This window comes from Cavia porcellus, unplaced genomic scaffold (genome assembly GCF_034190915.1).
Source record: "Cavia porcellus strain 051 isolate PalLab524CR breed Dunkin Hartley unplaced genomic scaffold, mCavPor4.1 scaffold_23, whole genome shotgun sequence".
Classification (NCBI taxonomy): Eukaryota; Metazoa; Chordata; class Mammalia; order Rodentia; family Caviidae; genus Cavia; species Cavia porcellus.
The window spans coordinates 25,217,262-25,235,507 of record NW_026947506.1 but is presented as its reverse complement, the minus strand read 5'-3'; the positions used below and the strand labels follow the sequence as shown (position 1 = coordinate 25,235,507).

General features: G+C 42.9%; 1 protein-coding gene across 1 annotated transcript in view; it reads left to right on the top strand.

The window, feature by feature from the left end:
* The window catches only part of Rala (RAS like proto-oncogene A), a 72,480-nt gene extending 54,902 nt beyond the window's left edge, over positions 1 to 17,578 (top strand). Inside the window, exons 3-5 of the mRNA XM_003470090.4 lie at positions 14 to 222; positions 6,264 to 6,438; positions 15,565 to 17,578. Of these exons, the coding sequence (XP_003470138.1) occupies positions 14 to 222; positions 6,264 to 6,438; positions 15,565 to 15,687 (507 nt within the window). The 3' untranslated portion in view covers positions 15,688 to 17,578. The remainder of the gene's footprint in view (positions 1 to 13; positions 223 to 6,263; positions 6,439 to 15,564) is intronic.
* The last annotated feature ends 668 nt before the right edge of the window (positions 17,579 to 18,246 follow it).

Genomic DNA, 18,246 nt, shown 5'->3' with positions numbered 1-18,246 from the left:
TCATGTTTTCTAGTTTGTGGAGGACTATGAGCCCACCAAAGCTGACAGCTACAGGAAGAAAGTCGTGCTAGATGGGGAAGAAGTGCAGATCGATATCTTGGATACAGCTGGCCAGGAGGATTACGCTGCAATCAGAGACAACTACTTCCGGAGTGGGGAGGGCTTCCTCTGTGTCTTCTCTATTACAGAAATGGAATCCTTTGCAGCCACTGCCGACTTCAGGTATGTTGACTCTGTCTCTAATCGTGCTTGTACTCAGGTACTTTGCACAACTTTATAGCCTTCCTAGTGCAGCCTGTTTTATAACTTGAGTTTGTGGTATCCAGAGTCCCTCTGTGCATTACTTTTCCTAAAGTGCTATACTGTCATGGTAGTTGGTATTTGCACTATTATCATGGCGCTTTCCCAGACTTCAGTCATCGATTTTTTGGTCCCTGTGTAGTGCTCCGTAAGTACATTGTCGCCCCTTTCACAGTGCTGGTGCCCTACATTTTAAAAAAAGAAGTAAGCACTGAATTTGTGGTAAAGTCACTGTATGCTGACACACAAGGTTGTATCCTACTGTATATCTTAGGTATCTTTTGCTTTCTCTAAACCTGGCATCATTTGGTTTGGGGAAAGGCAGTTGGTAAATGGATGAAGGGTTCCTTTCCATAAACATAAGAGAAATTTAACATAAAGTTCTTGAGTAGCCTTGTGTCTTAATTACTTTTCCCTCATTTCTGAGACAAAATGCCTAACACCCAGAGTTAAAGGAAAGATTTATTTAGCTCAGTTTGTGGCAGTTTTAGTCCATAATTCACTAGGTCCAAGACAGTGTGCCTTGGCAGAGGGTCATCCCAGAGGAAAAACAGTTCATGGTGGCAGAAGATAGCAACAGGAGAGGAAGACAAACCTCTTTCTGTCCCTTATATTGTATCCGGTCTACTGGGTTAGGGCAGCACCAGTCCAGGTGGTAGAGTGATCCAGCAGTCACCCACCCTTAGTTCCAGAATTGCACTACACGTCAAGTACACATTCTAGATTCGGCCACCTCCAAAAAACCTGTGACCAAATGAAGCTTTGGAGGGACATCTAGACACAAACCATAACATCTTACATATACTGCTTGCATCATCACATGTGTCCTTTCGTGGTGTATTTTTATTTCTGTGTTACATTTCTGCTTTGCTAATGGGGACACAAGAGAAGTACGTAATAATATATCCTGTAGTAATATATCATCTGATTTTAAGAGTTATGCACCCCAGTTGAATATATAAGCCACATAAGCAAGGCAAGGATGGGACAAAGGAGACCTCGGCCAAGGTCACTGTAAAGAGCACTCAGAAGGGGTAAGGAGCTTGGAAGCCTTCACCAGTAGTTGAGCCTGAAGAAGAGAATGAGGGCACAGTGGAGAAAAGAAGACATTTCGGTGCCTGAGCCAAAACCTGAACTGGGGCTTATACAGAACATTCCTTCCTATGTACACTTGTGAAAGACGCAAGAACAAGATTCTAAGAGAACATGCCTTGACAAAAGGGTCATTAAGAAACTTTAAAAGACAGATTTATTTGTAAGACTAAGTTTGTTGGTTTATAAAACGAGGGAATTTTCTAAATGATAAAGGGCAAAGGGTGGCAGATCCTGGTACCTCGTAAAGCCGGGAGACGTGTTCAGCTGTATGTGTCAGCACTTACTCATTCAGCAGGTACACGAGAGTTTATTATGTAGCAAGTCCTGTTCTAGGTAATGGAATAAATTTTGTCACCATAGTTACTAAAGCCGAAGTGCTATCTCAAGAGAATAAGGTATTTTTGTGCCAAGAGAGAATCTTGGGCTACAACTGTTACAGAAAATAAGGATGATTCATTAGTCTTCTAGTATACCTCCAGTGTGGTGCCCTTCCCATAAATAAAAAATGGCCGTGGTGACTCACCAGCAGTGTGAAAGGCACTTTTGAGAAGGTCTGAATGACTGTAGTAGTCGCTCCGCGTGGTCGGACCTGCAGCTCTGTGGCATTAACACCGGCTCCTCCCATCAGCCTTCCTGATCTTCTCTGTCAAGTCCCTCTGGACAGTGCAGCATTTGCTACAGCTGCAGTATCATGCACACCCTTACAGTGAGCTTGGTTTGTGTCTGCTTTTCCTTGTAAGGTGAAGATCCCCAAGAGCAAGTCCAGTTTCTTACCTGTAACGCTTTGTGTCTAGATGTCCCCCCAAGCCTCAGGCAGGCATGGGAGGTGGACCTTTTGAAGGTGGCTGAATCTAGAGTCTGTGGTTGTTTTACTGTCTAGTGCTGAGACTGGAAGCAAGAGTGCTGCCCCCACCTGAAGCGAGTAGCCTGCATGGAATTAAGGAAGGGGAAGAGGCTTGCCCTCCCCTGTTGTTCCTTGTGTTCTTGTTGCTTTTCCGTGAACCATTGCCCCTCTGCATGCCACCTTGCCTTGAACCAGCTGATTATGGACTGAAACCTCCTCAGACTTTGAGCTAAATAACTTTTCCTTCCCTAATTTTGGGTGTCAGGTATTTTGGTACAGCAAGGAAAGAAAAGTAACCAACACATTATCCATCTCGGTATTCTGGCACCCACCTTTGACACAGAAGCAGTCATATAACTGTAGTACATGATTGATTTGAAAAAACTTACATTTCGTGGCTTACTTTGCTATGTCAAAAGTGAGGTTGGATAATACTGAAAAGGGACTTTGTATTCTAAAAGTGTATAATAGCTCTAAAACTATTTTAAAGGGATCATAGCATTCAGCAAAATGTGTATGAAGATTATAGACATAGCATTACCATTCTCTGACATTCCCAAAAGTGGCTAATGTAACCAGCTTGCTAGCCCAAGTTTTCTGCAGTCGTGTTTCGGACAGTTTGGTTACACTGTGATTTCAGGTTTGGTCTTGCTGTAGTGTCTAAGAGTAGCATCGGAAGTATTTATTAACAAATGAATGAATGAGCATATATACACATAACCGGAAGTGCGGGTTCACCTGCATCCAGGTCACATCATCGTCCTGATGCTTAGTGAGGCTGAATGCTAAGTCAGTTTAAAATCTTAGTTCAGGTTGCCAGTCATGAAGGAAACTAGTTGAGAAAGTCACAGCAAAATGTTGTTATCAACCTTGGAAGAAGATTGTGATTGGCTAAAATCCTCTCCACAAGCACATTATGAGTTTAATAGCAGTGATAATGAACGTCACAGGCTATACTGATAGCTCAGTTTCCAAACTTAATTCTCTCTGCAATCTGGTTCTCACTCAACTCAGCTTGCAACCAGAGTTGTGGAAAGAATTAAGTTGTGAGTGGAAGTGCCACTGTATTTGCAAGAAATCGTGAGTGGTAAGAAACCTTATATATAACTTTATGTAACCATAGCTTACCGTACCACACCCACATGTCACACTTCTTAGCCTTATTTTTTAAAAGGGTGTCGCAAGTGCAAATCAGTGAAAGGTGGAAGTGACTTTCTGCGTGAGCATACTGTGTACATGTTGGAACTGAGAATACAGGTCCAGAGAACATGCTGCAAGCACTGAGTCTGTTAGCGGTCGCTGTGTGCCAGTAATCAGGTAACTGAGGTAGTGATATGAGCAGTGGTACTACCAGCCACTCGTGCAGCAGCTGCCACGAGCCAGACACTCTTCTGAGCATTCACGTGAACAAATTCATCACACAGCCCTGGGGAGTGGCTACGATCATAGGTGCCAAGATAATACAGTTCCACATGTTAGCGTTTGCAAAGTCAGGGCTGTGTCTCAGCTTCTTAGTGTTGTTATTATAGGCAGCTTTTCTAGGTAGTACATAAAATAAAGCTTATAGCTAGTGAAATCCTGAACATTTGACTTTTAAAAATTATTATACAAAATTTTAAGTGATGAAACTGAAACACGGAGAGGCTAAGTGACTTCTCCCCGCCTTGCAGTCAGAACAGCAGAGGCTGAAATCAAGAGGCCTGCGGTCAGGACCACAGAGGCTGAACCCTGGAAGGCCTGCTTCTGCATGCCTGAGGGTAATGGCAACGCTGCACCAGCTCTTTCTAACTGACGATGATTCGCGGTCCTTCAGTGAACTACATTATGCTTCCTATTTAAAACAGTCCTGTCCTCTGCTGTTTGTTTTTTTAAAATATTAAGCATTTTAAACTTTAAATACCCTATGACATTATGATAGCACTGTTTGTTAGTATTCTAATTCTCAACAGATACAATTAATTTAAAACATTTTTTAAGAAAGGCAATATTGTCTGTACGCGATGAGCACTTTCTGATCCCCAGTGCGATGACATCCCTTAGCCAGCTTGTAACCGTGCTGTGTGGAGAGGTGTCGTGTGACATGGAGAACCTCCCTATAGTGTCAGGCCCCGTGGTGCCCCATTACATACCACAAATTGGGATCACTGCTCGTAAAGAAGTGTTGGGAAGCTCAGCCTTCTGTTTCAGGGTGTGTGCCCTTAAATGCACCTCATTTGGGGAGCTCCAAGGTATCTCGCATAAAAGTTGCATGTGTTCTCTAGTGTTAAATTTCTCGGGTCTAAACCCTACTTGTACTTAACTGAATGAGCCAGCTTGATTTCTGTGGATCTCCATTTCCTTATGGTAGAATAAGAATAGTAATACTAGTGTCCCAGGTGTGTGAGGAGTAAGTGAGACAGTGTATGTACGGCACTAAAGTGTCAGTGCTTTGGCCCATGGTGAGTACCAGGCCGGACATTCTTGCTATAGGGCGTGGTTGTGGGTGGCACTCAGGAAATGCTCCTGGGGAGTCAGAACAACCAGTCTGAGATAAAGTCGTGAAGAAGGCTTTGACCCAGTCCCTCAAGCATCACCGCAACAGCCTAGAAAAATCAAATGTGTTTTGCTGAACTGCCATTCATATAATCCATTAGTTTTCACATTTTTCTCTTAAAAATACTAACGTTCCAGCCTTTTACATATTTCTTCTTGTGTGTTGATTTAAAAATCACCTAAATTTCTTCCTCTCATGAGAACAAAGAACATTTAATGAATATTCACTATGTGCCACACATAGTTATAAGCATTTTACATTTAATCCTCATGGCAGCCAAACGAGGAAAATGTTGCTGGTCCTATTTTGTGGATAAGGAAATGAAAAAGAGGACTCGCTTAGTCACGTGAAGAGCAAGAGCCAGTGTACTCTAAGATTGATGCTACCTTCACAGTATAGAGCTTACCTCTACATGCAAAGGCTGTGCTCAGGAGCCACTTCCAGTAATTTCTGCCATGTGTGGGGTTTTAAAAACATCTGTGGGACCTTTGATGTGAAATAACAGTATTGTCTTCCCAAAAACCCATATCCCAGTTTAATCATGAGAAAAGCATTTCACAAATCCCAACAGAGAGACCTAGGCAGCCCTCAGAACGGTCAAAGACATCAAAAACGGGAAGTCCAAGAGCTTTCACAGCTACATGCGGTCTAAGGAGACTAAATGTCACATGGAATCCTCGATGGGGGCTGTCAGCAGGAACACAGAAAAACAGGAAAGTGTGTGACGAGCAGTGTGGTGATTGTCACAGTGATGACCAAACCACAAGAAAAAACCTGAGACCCAAATATCAATGCATGATCAGTGGTAGTCACTGAAGCAACAGAAAAAAGATTAGTTAAAAACTAAGAACATCTGGATAAAGTTTGGGCCTTAATGATGCTGGTCATGATCAGTGCATTCATTGTGACATATGCATCCCCACTCATTCAAGATGTTAATGTGGAGAAAGTGGGTATGTAATGCACCTGAACTCTCTGTACCATCTTCTCAGTCTCTCTAAGAGTGTAAAACCCTTCCAGAGCGGGCGTGGGATGCACACCTGTAATCCTAGCACTCGAGAGGCTGAGGCAGGAGGATCACATGCGTTCAAAGCCAGCCTGAACTACAGAGCAAGATCCTGTCTCGAGTAAATAAATAGATACACATATACATACATACATACCTAACTAAACCCTCCAAAGTAAGAGTTTATTTCTGAGAAAAACCCTTTAGGGGAAATTGCATTTGACTCCCTTTGTACCTCATGTTCATGTTACGTTCTCTTGTTGATGTGGTTTTCCATCATTACCGAAGTGAGTGTGTATCACAAATAATAGGTGGTGGGAAATGGAAGAAATACTTGTTTTCTGCCATGTGATAGATAAGCCTATTGTTGCTATATAGAAACAAACAATTACAGATAAATGCTGGTTGCAGATCACTAATCGTTATCTTACTATTTTAACATTTGGGCACTTGATAATATTTCTTCCTGCTTTTCTCTTGTCCAGGGAGCAGATTTTACGAGTAAAGGAAGATGAAAATGTTCCATTTCTACTGGTTGGTAACAAGTCCGATTTAGAAGATAAAAGGCAGGTTTCAGTAGAAGAGGCGAAGAACAGAGCCGATCAGTGGAACGTGAACTACGTGGAAACGTCTGCTAAGACGCGAGCCAACGTGGACAAGGTAAAACGCTGGCTCCTTGTTACTGTGACCTGTGAAAAATAGGTTCGTTGCTTTCACTCGTCTCCATTTTGTGTAGGCTGTGAGACTCCCAGGGAGACTTAGTCCTTTTTGATTTTTACTGTCCCTGAGTACTTAAGGGCAGCATGTTTAAGAATCTCTGACTGCTTGTTCTCAGTCTCCAAGGGACTTTGAATCATGAGACACTACAACAAAATGTACTTTTGTTTTGCATGTTGATGGCAGGCCTGGCTTTTTTCTTGTCCTGGTGGGGCTGCATAGTTTAGGAGGAATTGTGTAAGGCTCGAGATGCTGGCCCTGGTCAGCCTCCCTGCTGGCCTGGCGCCTGCCAGGACCTCTTCAGGCTCTCAAAAGCAAACATGGCTCCAAAGATGGAGGAATCTTCTTCAGAAAAGAGAATTTTAAGATCTCTTTACTCTTTACATTCCTTCCATTTGGCCTTCATTTATTTCCCTTCGAGTGGGAAGGAGGGTCACCTCCCTGCCCGGCTTCCTATGTTGTACAGAGCCTTCCCAGGGACTATGTGGAGTCCCGCCAGGTTTCAGGTACTTCGCATCCTGCACCTGAGACCCCCAGCATGAGCCAGGCTCCCTCAGGGGAAGCAGCCAGGTGCCCAAAGCCCCCAGATGGAGCCTCTGGTCAGCCTCCACAGCAGTGCTGTTTAAGCTCCAGTGTGTGATCCGTTGCCTGGAAAGCTTGGTGAGCGCACACCCTGGGCCTTGCCCCTGAGATTTTACTTCTCTTGGGCTGAGCCTGAGAATTGGTGTCCTAGCAAGTTTCAGTTGATGCGGGCTTTACTGATGGGCCATGCTGAGAGTCACACTGTCTGGGGCCTTGGGTGCTTGTGGACAGATCTGCTTGTACCTGTAGTGCCATAGATCTGGCCCAAGAAACAGTTCTTTTGCTATAGATCTCAAGACAGTGTTACTATGGCTTACCTGATTAATTTTTTAGTCACATGGTCCAAGATAATCTGTATAAAATGAGCACTGTAAGATTTCTACTTAGTATAATACACTGATTTGCTCAGAGATCAGGGCAATTTTTTTAGAGTGCTTATAAAAATTAAATATGTTTGGAGCCAAATACAGTGCACATGCTTATAATCCCACCTCTTGGGAGGCTGAGGCAAGAAGACTACAAATTTGAGGTCAGCCTGAGCTATAGAGTTCAAGCTCACCTGTGCTCCATAGCAAGTCTCAAAAATTTGAAGGAAAAAAAAAGATTGAGCATGTTTGGGGTTTTGAAAAACTGCATTGAACGCTACCACAGCATGTCATGTTTTGTTTGCTCCTAGTTGGTGTTTTGAGCAGATCATAGAACACACTATAAAAGCAACTTGAACCAAGGCAAATGGGGAAGAGAGACGGGAGGTGACTGTTCACAGGCAGCGGAGCCCTGTGTTGTGACAGCCCTTGTGGTTGGCACCTGTTAGTCTGTAAGGCCTGGGAAGGGTGGTGATGTGCATGATCAGAGGTCTCAGGACCAGAAGATGCCCAGCACCCCACTGGGGTTTCGAAATGATCCAAAAATAGGAGCAATAATGTTGCAGAAAATGCAAAGGCTTTTACATTTGAAAAGCAGTTCAACTTCACTTTTTGAAAGGGAATAATAGGGGCTGGGGATTTAGCTCAGAGGCATAAGCACCTGCCTTGCAAGCGCAGGGTCCTGAGTTCAATCCCTGGTACCGATTTAAAAAAAAAAAAAAAGGAAGCAATAATGTTAAAATATGATGGCTTATTTTTCTTAGCCTGTCCCATGGTGTAAAAGCAAAGAGGTTGGTTATAACATTATCAGCAAGAGTTTAGCAAAGCAAGAAAGTAGAATGTTAGAGCAGTGTGACTACCTATCCTAATTATGACGAAACAACAGAGAAAACCATAGACTCAAATAGGGATGTATGCTTAGTTGTCAGTCATTGAAGCATTGTTTATAGAGGGAAGAGACTACAGGATATCCAAGCACCCGGGAATAGACTGATTGACATATGATGTGTCCATGCAGTGAAATAGTACTAAGCCATTAAAAAGAATGGGAGAGCCAGGCACAGTTGTATGTGCCTGAAGTCCCAGCACTTAAGGGAACCAAAGCAGGAAAGTCACAAGTTTGAACCCAGCGTAGGCAACTTAGTGATTTAGTGAGTCTCTCTCTGAAAATAAAAAAGGCCCAGGGATACAGCTCAATGCAAAGGCCCTGTGTTCCATCCCCAGTATCACAAAGTGGGGGTGGTGATTGAGCTGAATATGCTGATATAAAATGATTGTCAATATAAGTGAGTAAAAAAAGCAGGGTACATAAGAGTGTCTCTAGGCAGCAGTGTTTTCGGTATGCATTCATGTTCCTGCATCTGTGAATATCTTAGGAATGTGTGAGGGCAGGTAGCTGTGGTCATCACCAGGTAACTTAAGTTACAGGCGCATGTGCATTTCACTGTAAACACCCTCCAAGGGCTTTGTGCTTGAACTTCTTTCCATTTGTGTGTATTCTCAAAAGAAGAAAAGTAAAGGGCTTAGGCTGTTTTTAATTACAGTGGTTATATACAGGAATATAAATCATCTCTACTGCACAAAATGTAGTGGCATGGCTGAAAATCTTTAAGTCAGTGTGCTGGAAATTTCTAGACTTAGGTTCTAAGGCTTGTTCTCACCTGTCTGGCTCAACTAGTTGATGCTGGCTATTACTGGGGATGGCTCGGTTCCTTGCCACGTTCCTTGCCATGTGGCCGTGTGCTGTTAGGCCTTGTCACAGCACAGTGGCAGAGCTCCAGGCAGGTGTCATAGCAGAGTAAGGACCAGGCAGAAAAACTTTGCTTTAGAGCTTTAGAGCCTGACCTCTCAAGATGTGTAGCAGTGTTTTAGCCTCATGCTTTTGATCAGTATAGTCACAAAACCCGACCTGCGTTCAGGAGAACCTTAGGAATACTCTTGCTCTTGATGGAGAGTGGCAGGACTCTTAAAATCCATGTAGGAAATACTGCTGCAGCCATTTGGAAGACTGTCCACAGTCATAGGGTCACTTCTCCATGACAGAATGACATCAAGTGGGGCTGCTTGTAAATTGAGGTACAATCTTAGTAAAAACTGCAGCTCATACACTGCTAACCCTTGCAGAGTGGCTACCAGGTGAGGCACTTTAGTGGCTATATAAATGTAACTCGCTGTAACTAAGCAATTTCTAGAATTAAGTTATAAGGCTTTTTTTTTTTTCCTGAGGATGTAAAAGAGTGAATGTTTATTAGTGCTTACAAGAGCTGGGCACTGTGGCAAACACTAGTCCTCAAGTGCATGAGGCACAGATGGTCTTATTTTCATTTCTGGATGGAGAAACACGCATGGAGAGATTTCATAACTGGTACAAGGTCACAGGGTTGGTGGTAGCATCGGTCCTGCTCTGAATCCGGCAGCTCTGTGCTCACGTCTGTCACTCTTATTCAAAATGACATTTGGAATAGCTTGTGGTGTCCCTTATGTTGTATGTCATCCACTTCCAGAAACCTGATAGTGAGTTTTCAGGGTTACCAAGTGTTAATACTGTCTCCTGTTGAATTGTGATCAGTAACGCTCCCCACAGGAGTACTGGGTTCATTCTTTATCTTCACTGGGATACCAGGTAGACCAGTGAATGGAAGTTCCAAAGAGGCAGGTTTTAAATGCTGTATGGAAAGTGTCCTAACAAGAAGAGACCTGAGGCCCTTCTGGGCAGACCTTGTGTGCACTCACAGCGTCCCTCCAGCAGCCTCATCAGTAACCATCTGGCTAAAGGCTGTGGTTCTTGACTCCAGGGTTTAAGGAACATGTTGGAAAAATGAAGGAAGTTGAGCAAATAGATGTCCAGTGGGGAAAATATGTTAGTAGATGTGTACTGTACTTTTTTGAAAATATTTTGGTTTTTCTTTATATAAGTAATAGCACAAATATGTATTTACGATGTAAAGAAAAATTAGTCACAACGAACTATAATGTATTAGTCAGCTTTCCTGTCACTGGACCATAATACATGACAACCACAATTTAAAGAAGAAGCTTAAATTGGAATAGGAAAGGGACCAAATGTAATAGGTCACACTGCCCTGACCCATCAGACACACCCAGATGTGTACTCTACTAATCTCCTAGGTGGCTCCCAAATCAGCCAAATTGACACAATTAAGCTTAACTGCCATGTTCTACTTCTTATCAGTTTGAGACCCAAACACTTCTCTTAAACCACGCTTAATCTCCAAATAAACACAATAACAGTTTCGTAATTCCACCTAACATGTTACATCTACCCTGTGTGCAACCAGAAAAAACAATAATCCCTTCCTCCGAAGTCTCAGCAGCTATTCTTATAGCATTTTTCAGAAGTCTAATTCTCTTCTGAGACTCAAAGCACTCTTAGCTATGAACAGCTATAAGAATCAAAAACAAATTATAAAACCCCAAAGTACGTGCACAGGTTAAACGTTCCCAATCCAAAGGGAGAGCTGACAGGGGGTAGGGCAGGAATACAAAAACTAGGATCAAAACAAGCTCAGAATCCAACAGGGCAAACATTAGGCCCAGTAGCTTTATATCCATGTGTATGGCACACAGTGGTAAAATGGGACCCTAAAAGACTTGGACGTCTCATCCTGTGGTTCCAGTGGTACAACCCTCATGGCTCTCTTTTGACTGGCCCCACTCACAACCTGCAGCTTTCCTTGGTGGACATTCCATATTCCTAGAATCTCTGACTCCTGGGATCTCCACTACACCTTCAGCTTCATTCCCACAGCTTCATGCTCTGCATTTCTCAAGGTCTCCTTGCCTAAATTTCCAGTCTTTCCTTTAAAATCTTGGCCTTGCAGCTGCTGGAGTCTGCATACCAGTAAAACAACTACCGCACGATCTGCTGTTAGCAGGAGCAGTAGTCAGGCTCCCTTGAACCATGGCCACAGTGGCCTCTGAGCATCTGCGTGGCTGAGCAGAGAGAAATGAATCCTGCTGAGTGGGATCCCAGGGAATCTCTTCTCCAATGAAAAGTTGACATTTTTGCACCCTTGAGCCTGCAGTGAATGGGGTCTGGCCATTCCTGCGATGCCCTCAAGGTACTTTCTTGTCCTTGTACAAAACCCTTGATTTCTTTTTAATGGTGCTGGTCTTTCTAGCAGCCATACCTCCTTTGCCTCCATTTTAGAAGTGTTTCCTTTTGGGCCAAAGTTTAAGTCTTTCAAACTTTTCTATTCTACCTTTTGCCCTTTTCTAGCCTGCATCTCCTATCCTTCCAAACTTTTCCTGCAAACTGGTTCCAAAGACTTCTAAACCACATGATGAGGTACAGTCTCAGCAACAACCTAACTGATTTGCTAGCAGTGCTCTGTATTACTCAGTTTTCTTATTACTGAGAGAGGTTACCTGATACCCATGAGTTTAATTTGACTGACTTTTCAGAGAATTCAGTCCATGGTTAGCTGGCTCCAAGGCGGAAGTGTTTCCTGGTGACACAGAAGTGCCTAATTCACGTTAGCCGGGAAGCAGAGCAGGGCAACAGGGCCAGAAGGGCCCGAGAGGAAGGCGGAAAGGACCAAATATAGTAACCCAGGTCATGACCCCATGACCCACCCACAAACACCCCAAGCATGTTGTACTAAGCCCCAAGGTGGCGTCAGCCAACCGTGGTGACATAGTAAAGCTTAATCCCCACCTGCAAGGGGGAGAAGGAAAGGAGTCATTTTCTGCCCTTGTTCTGTCCCCCTCCCTCCTGTCACCAGCGCTAACCCTGGTGTATCTTTCCAGATGGTAAAGGAAGGGCTTGCTTGTTTTTTGTTCATAGGGCATATGTATGTATGTTTGTGTATATGTTTTCTGGTTTGCTGTTTAGACTTCACAAATAAATCTTACAACTTTTCCATGCTGTTGCATATAAATGTTCCCACATTCTTTTTAAAATCCACAGAGTGTTCCATCGTTAGGCTTTTCTGTAACTCAAATCATTTTCCTCCTAATGGCATTTTGGTTCTTAGTTTTGTTGTTGTTGTTGTTACAGACAACACTACACTGACCTGTGTGTGTGTGTAACCACTCAAGAGAAAAGACCCCAGTGCCTTCCACATTGTCACGACCAGTTACCCTGCAGAAGGCTGCCCTCGGGTCCCACCAGCTGTACACGAGGAAGTCCTTTCCCCATGGCTTTCCCAGTGTGATTCAAACAGTCTTTAAAAATCGCCAGTAGACAGGCAAAGTAGTGTTGTGTGTTTCCCAATTACAGACAAGGCTGCACATCTTTTGACTGACTCTCTGGCTGTGTGTCTGTCACCTGTGAATTCTCTGAAATCCTTTCCTCTGCTTGCTTATCTAATGGCTTCTTTATCTTTTTTTATTCTTAAGACTGGTATATATTAGCCCTTAGTCCATTTATATCTGTCATAAATGCTGCCTCCTAATCTGTCTCATATCTCTACTTGGCTTATTTTTGTCTTTTGCCATGGAAAGATATTAAAGATAATGTCATATATGCTGGAGTTTTTCCATTTTGATTTCTGAGGTTCCTGGCTTGCTTCCTAACATTCTAATTTTTCAAAAAAATTCATGTATGTTTTTACTTCTTTTTTATTGTTTTCTATAAGAGACCTTTATTGTATTTGATTACATTATGAACTTATATATTGTTTCTGTCTGGTTTTGCTTGGGTTTGTGTGAGAAGAAGAAAGGTTTCCTATGCTGTCTGGTCCAGAATTTTGTACCAGTTATACAAGCCAAATTTCGTACGTACCAGATTACCCTAAAGTAGGAAGAGAGAAAGACCAGGACAAGAGAGGATGCGAAGAAAAGAGGGAGAGAAGTGATATGAAAGTGTCTGTGTTAAATTAGTGGGAAAAGCCCAGCACCCAGGGGACTGTTGTTTGCCTGGTTCATCAAAACCAGTGCTTTATTCCTGTCCCAAGTTCCTGTTTCCTGCCCTTGGCAGTCAGAGCAGAACTTCCTGTAGCGTTAATTCATTAAGTTAGCTGACACAGACCTCAAGTTTCCCACTGTGTTTTCTAGTTTAAGTGGCCTCGGTAGCTTCTAATAGGATGCACTGGCAGTTTATTACAGAGACTCACAAAAATTGGGAATCAAGCGTTCTTATAATATCCTTTCCATAGTGGAGCTTGTGCATTAGAAAGCAGTCCTGGGAGTACTCAGGAAATTACATGTAGTTAGGTCGGAGACTTCCAGGCCCAGCGCATCAACACCAACTTGAAGAAAGGCCTTGAAATCCCTTCTTCTAATATGTAGGGGCAAAACGCACAAGGTTTACATCACCAGTGTGTTTCACTCTGTTCGCGGGCGCGCGTGTGTGTGTGTGTGTGTGTGTGTGTGTGTGTGTGTTCACCTTTCCCTATAACCATTTGTGCCCCTCCCTGTTGATCTTGTATCCCTTCAGCGTGGTCTACTGGTCTTTGAGAGTGTTCTCACTCACCACTGTAAATTTTATGTCTCACTGCGGAGCAGGATTCAGCCATTTGGATCATCATTTCTTTGTGGCCAGTTCAGCAAAAAATGGTAGGAAGTAGTACTTAAAAAGCAAGAAAAGCTGGTGTAGAGACACCTATAATCCCAACCCTGTAACCCCAGCCCTCAAGAGGATGAGGCAGGAGATCACTGTGAGTTCAAGGCCAGCCTGGGCTACAGAGTGAATTCAAGGCCAGCCTGAGACATAAACCCTCTCAGCAAACAAAATAAAACAAAAACCCTCATCGGCTCGTATTCTTTCTGACTCAAATTCAGCTTTTCAGCTTTGTGCCTCTTGAATCTCATCTGTCTTTTCCCTTGCTAGGAGTCCAGGTTCCTACACCACGTTAACAGTTGTTCACTTGCATTATCCTGCAGTATTTTTGTGGGGCTTCCATTGTTTATTTATCTGTGCTAATGCAAATGTTCTCTATGCTGTGTTCCAAAGACCCTAGAAATAATTCTTTCTTCTCCCTGATTATGTCACCAACTTAGAATACAGTCAGTGTGTGTTTTTGTTTTGATTTTATGTTTCCAAAGTAGAAATTATATGATGAGGTGCATACAGAGATCCCCCACCACCCTCTGTGCTGCTCTCGCTTCCTTTTGAAAATGAAACTGGCTCTTGGTTTGGGGCTTACACTCTCCCTTTGCGTTGCCGAGGCGGCTGTCCCGGCCGTGAGCGCCCCTGCACCCCGCTCTTGCTCAGTCAGTCTCCGCTGGGGAGCCGGGTTGCACCAGACGGCACTCCTTCCTCATCACACACGGTCCTTTACTTAGGGCGTTCGTTGTCTCTGACATCTTTCTTGTTCTTACTCTTTATTCTATAAATAGAAACTGAATTTTTAAAAACCAAAAATACAATAATGTGAACCTTCGAAGTTTGTCCTCCGCCGTCCCAGATGCTCACCAACTCTTCCTCCACCATGAGCTTGTGCTCCCGGCCCTTCTGCGTGAGAGCGTTCACAGTAGAAGTGTAACTCCTGAGTTGTGATGTAATACCTTTAGTTATTATGTTAGTGTCATTACTTGGGAATCCTAGACATCAGACAAAAGTTGTCAAATTCTCAAATACATTACAACCGAGTGTCTGGTGCCAAGATGATAAAGCACTGCCATCCTTGGCTCCTTTTCAAAAAATAGATCTGCTTGAGGAAAGTAAGTTAGTAAACATAGTAATTAAGTTATTCAATACAATTTTATTAAAAATTATTAAATATGAATTAAAACACATTTATCCATCATAAAGTACTCAAGAATAGCCCATTTGAAATTTTGTCTTTAGCTCTCATTATTTTGTAGGACTTTCTTTGTTTTTATCTTGAAAACTAGAATAGAAAAATCAGGTATTCTATGAACATTTTTATCAAAAAGTATAATTCAGAAAAACTTGTAGTTTTCCCATGTTCTCAAGATACTGGAGGAGCAGACTTGGGTTTGGGGCCACGGGCTCCCCGTCCTCCCCTGCGAGACCCTGGCTGGGCCGGAGTGGAGCACCTGCGTGGGTGGCCAAGGGCTGCACCCTCAGGGAGCTCTGGGGTGGGGGTGAGCTGTGTGCCTTCTTCCTGGTCCCCAGGGTTTCCGGCTATGCATCAGAAAAGTACCACGTTCATATTATCTGTTTGCTTTATTCATCCTACTTTCTTCTTTCTAGGTATTTTTTGATTTAATGAGGGAAATTCGAGCCAGAAAGATGGAAGACAGCAAAGAAAAGAACGGAAAAAAGAAGAGGAAAAGTTTAGCCAAGAGAATCAGAGAAAGATGCTGCATTTTATAATCAAAGCCCAAACTTCTTTCTTATCTTGACCATACTAATAAATATAATTTATAAGCATTGCCATCGAAGGCTCAATTGACTGAAATTACTTTAACATTTTGGAAATTGTTATGTATCACTAAAAGCATGAATTGGAACTGCACTGAAAGTCAAATTCACTTAAAAAAGAAATTAATGTGGCTTCCTCAAGAAGCAAAATTCAACCTATTTCATAATTGCTTACATTTACCACAGTCCTGAATGTAGTGTGGGGCTTGTATTCTCTGGCGGTCTTTCTTGAACTGTTAAATAAAGAAATGAAATGGGGTGGGGAATGGAGGAAAGGCCACTTCCTCTGGTGTTTATTATAAAGCTTAAATTTTATATCATTTTAAAATGTCTTGGTCTTCTACTGCCTTGAAAAATGACAATTGTGAACATGATAGTTAAACTGTACCACTTTTTTAACCATTGTTATGCAAAATATAGGAGAAAACGTTATTGGCATGGTTGTTGCATATAGTTAAACTGAGAGTAATTCATCTGTGAATCTGCATTAATTACCTGGTGACTGACTTAGAAAAGTGGCATAAAACTTGTACATGGACATTTTTGAATATGCCTTAATTTAGAAACCGAAAAATATCTGGTCACATCATTCTGGGTGTGTTCTCGCTGGTAACAGGGGTCCCCCCACAGCTTCCCGTGTCCTGGTGAGAGATCTGTTCTTACCTAGATGGAGGGTAGCTTTTGTATAGCAGATGCTTGAGAAATTACTATCTGCCAGGAGTCTGTCCAAACTCTAAAATGTGTGCCATACTCTGGTACTTGAAAATATAAAGTTCCAGAGCTCTTTGATTGCTTCTAACAAACTCTAAGGAAGTTGAAAATGAAGGGCCAGCATATACTTGTAAGATAATTTTAGACTACGAGGATTCTGCACCAGTTACGTTTGAGTGAATGCTTTTTCTTTCTCTTAAGATGCTGGTCCGGGAAATGACCTGCGAGTGGTGAGCACATAAGTATTAAGTTTCTTCTCTCCTGGGAGCAGGGCACAGGGAAAACCATCTATAGTGCTAATACATTTTGCACTAGAACACTTCGGGAAATACTTGTTCTTGCCACCTGTTCGTTCTAAGTTTATACTCATGTGGTTGCAGTTTGGCTCTATGGGAGTTCTCAGGAACACCTGTAGTCTGTCTATGTTCATAGTGAAGAACACCATAGCTACATTTTCCTAATGTCAGCTTCCACCAGTCAAACCCAGGTACAGTGCAAAAACCATGTTTGGCACACAGACCAGACGTCAGGCTGTCACCGGTGGGTGACGTTCCCACCAGAATTGTAGGGCACTCTTTGGGAGCGTGATTTCAGTGGCAAATACACCATTGTCAGTTTCCCTTTCCTCTTTGAAATGAGACTTCAGTGATTCAGCAAAGCTTTTCTTTCTCGCTGCTGAGTCTTAATTTCAGCAAGTCAAAGATGTGTTCAGGCATTCCAGGTAACAGGTGTGTATGTGAAGTTATCAAAAATAGGCTCTTTAGGGACTCAGCTCTTTAGATATCACATCCAGCTTGTCGTGTTAACTATCTGTCCGTAAAGGGTTTAAGATGTCCATCTTTCATTCCGTGTTCCTCTTAGCTATGCCGTGTGCAGAATCCAAGTTTCCGCTGTAACCCGGGCGGCAGGCCCAGTGCTCTCCATGTGTCCTTGTTGCAGTCTCACTGAACCAGGGGGCCTAACCACTAACATTGTGACTTTGCTTTGAGCCCTTTCCTCTCCTGGGTACTGAGGTGCTATGAAGCCAACTGACAAAGATGCATCACATGTCTTAGGCTGATGCCACTACCCGATTCGTTTATTTGCAATTTGAGCCATTTAAAGACCAATAAACTTCCTTTTTTAAAATGTCTGTGGTGTTCCTTGATGTTTACAATATGATGTAAAATTCTAATTGTTTTTTATCAGAGATTTAGGCACCAAATCTTTGGAGCCATCATCACAGTGGGAGCTTCCTCTGTATGGTACCAGAGTTCCTAGATAACAGTGTTGTCACATTTAAATCAACACTCAGACATGAAGGATGCCCATGGGCACAGTTCCATGGAAGGTTCTTGTTGCACTGTTTTGAAAATCACAGATGCAGGGCTGGGGATTTAGCTCAGCGGCATAAGCACCTGCCTTGCAAGCAGGCAGTCGTGAGTTCGATCCCCAGTACCAATAAAAAGGAAAAAGACAAAAAAAAGAAAATCACAGATGCAGGCATGAGCTATTTCCTCCACACTTTATTTTGTCATAGAGTTCCACTAAGCAGCGCATGCTGACCTCAAACTCAAGACCGTCCTGCCTTGGCCTCTGGAGTAGTAAAGATTACATGTATGTGCCATCGTGCCCAGCTCATATTCTAATCAGAGTGACCCTCCCCACCCCGCAAGACTTTGCAAATCATGACAGGAGTGACTACTCTGATACTATTCCACCAAATTGTTCTTTCACATTTGATGTCTCATGGGAAATGATGACCTATTAACTATCAAGTAGCTAAAGTTAGAAGCCATGTAGTCCAGTATTGAGCGCAAC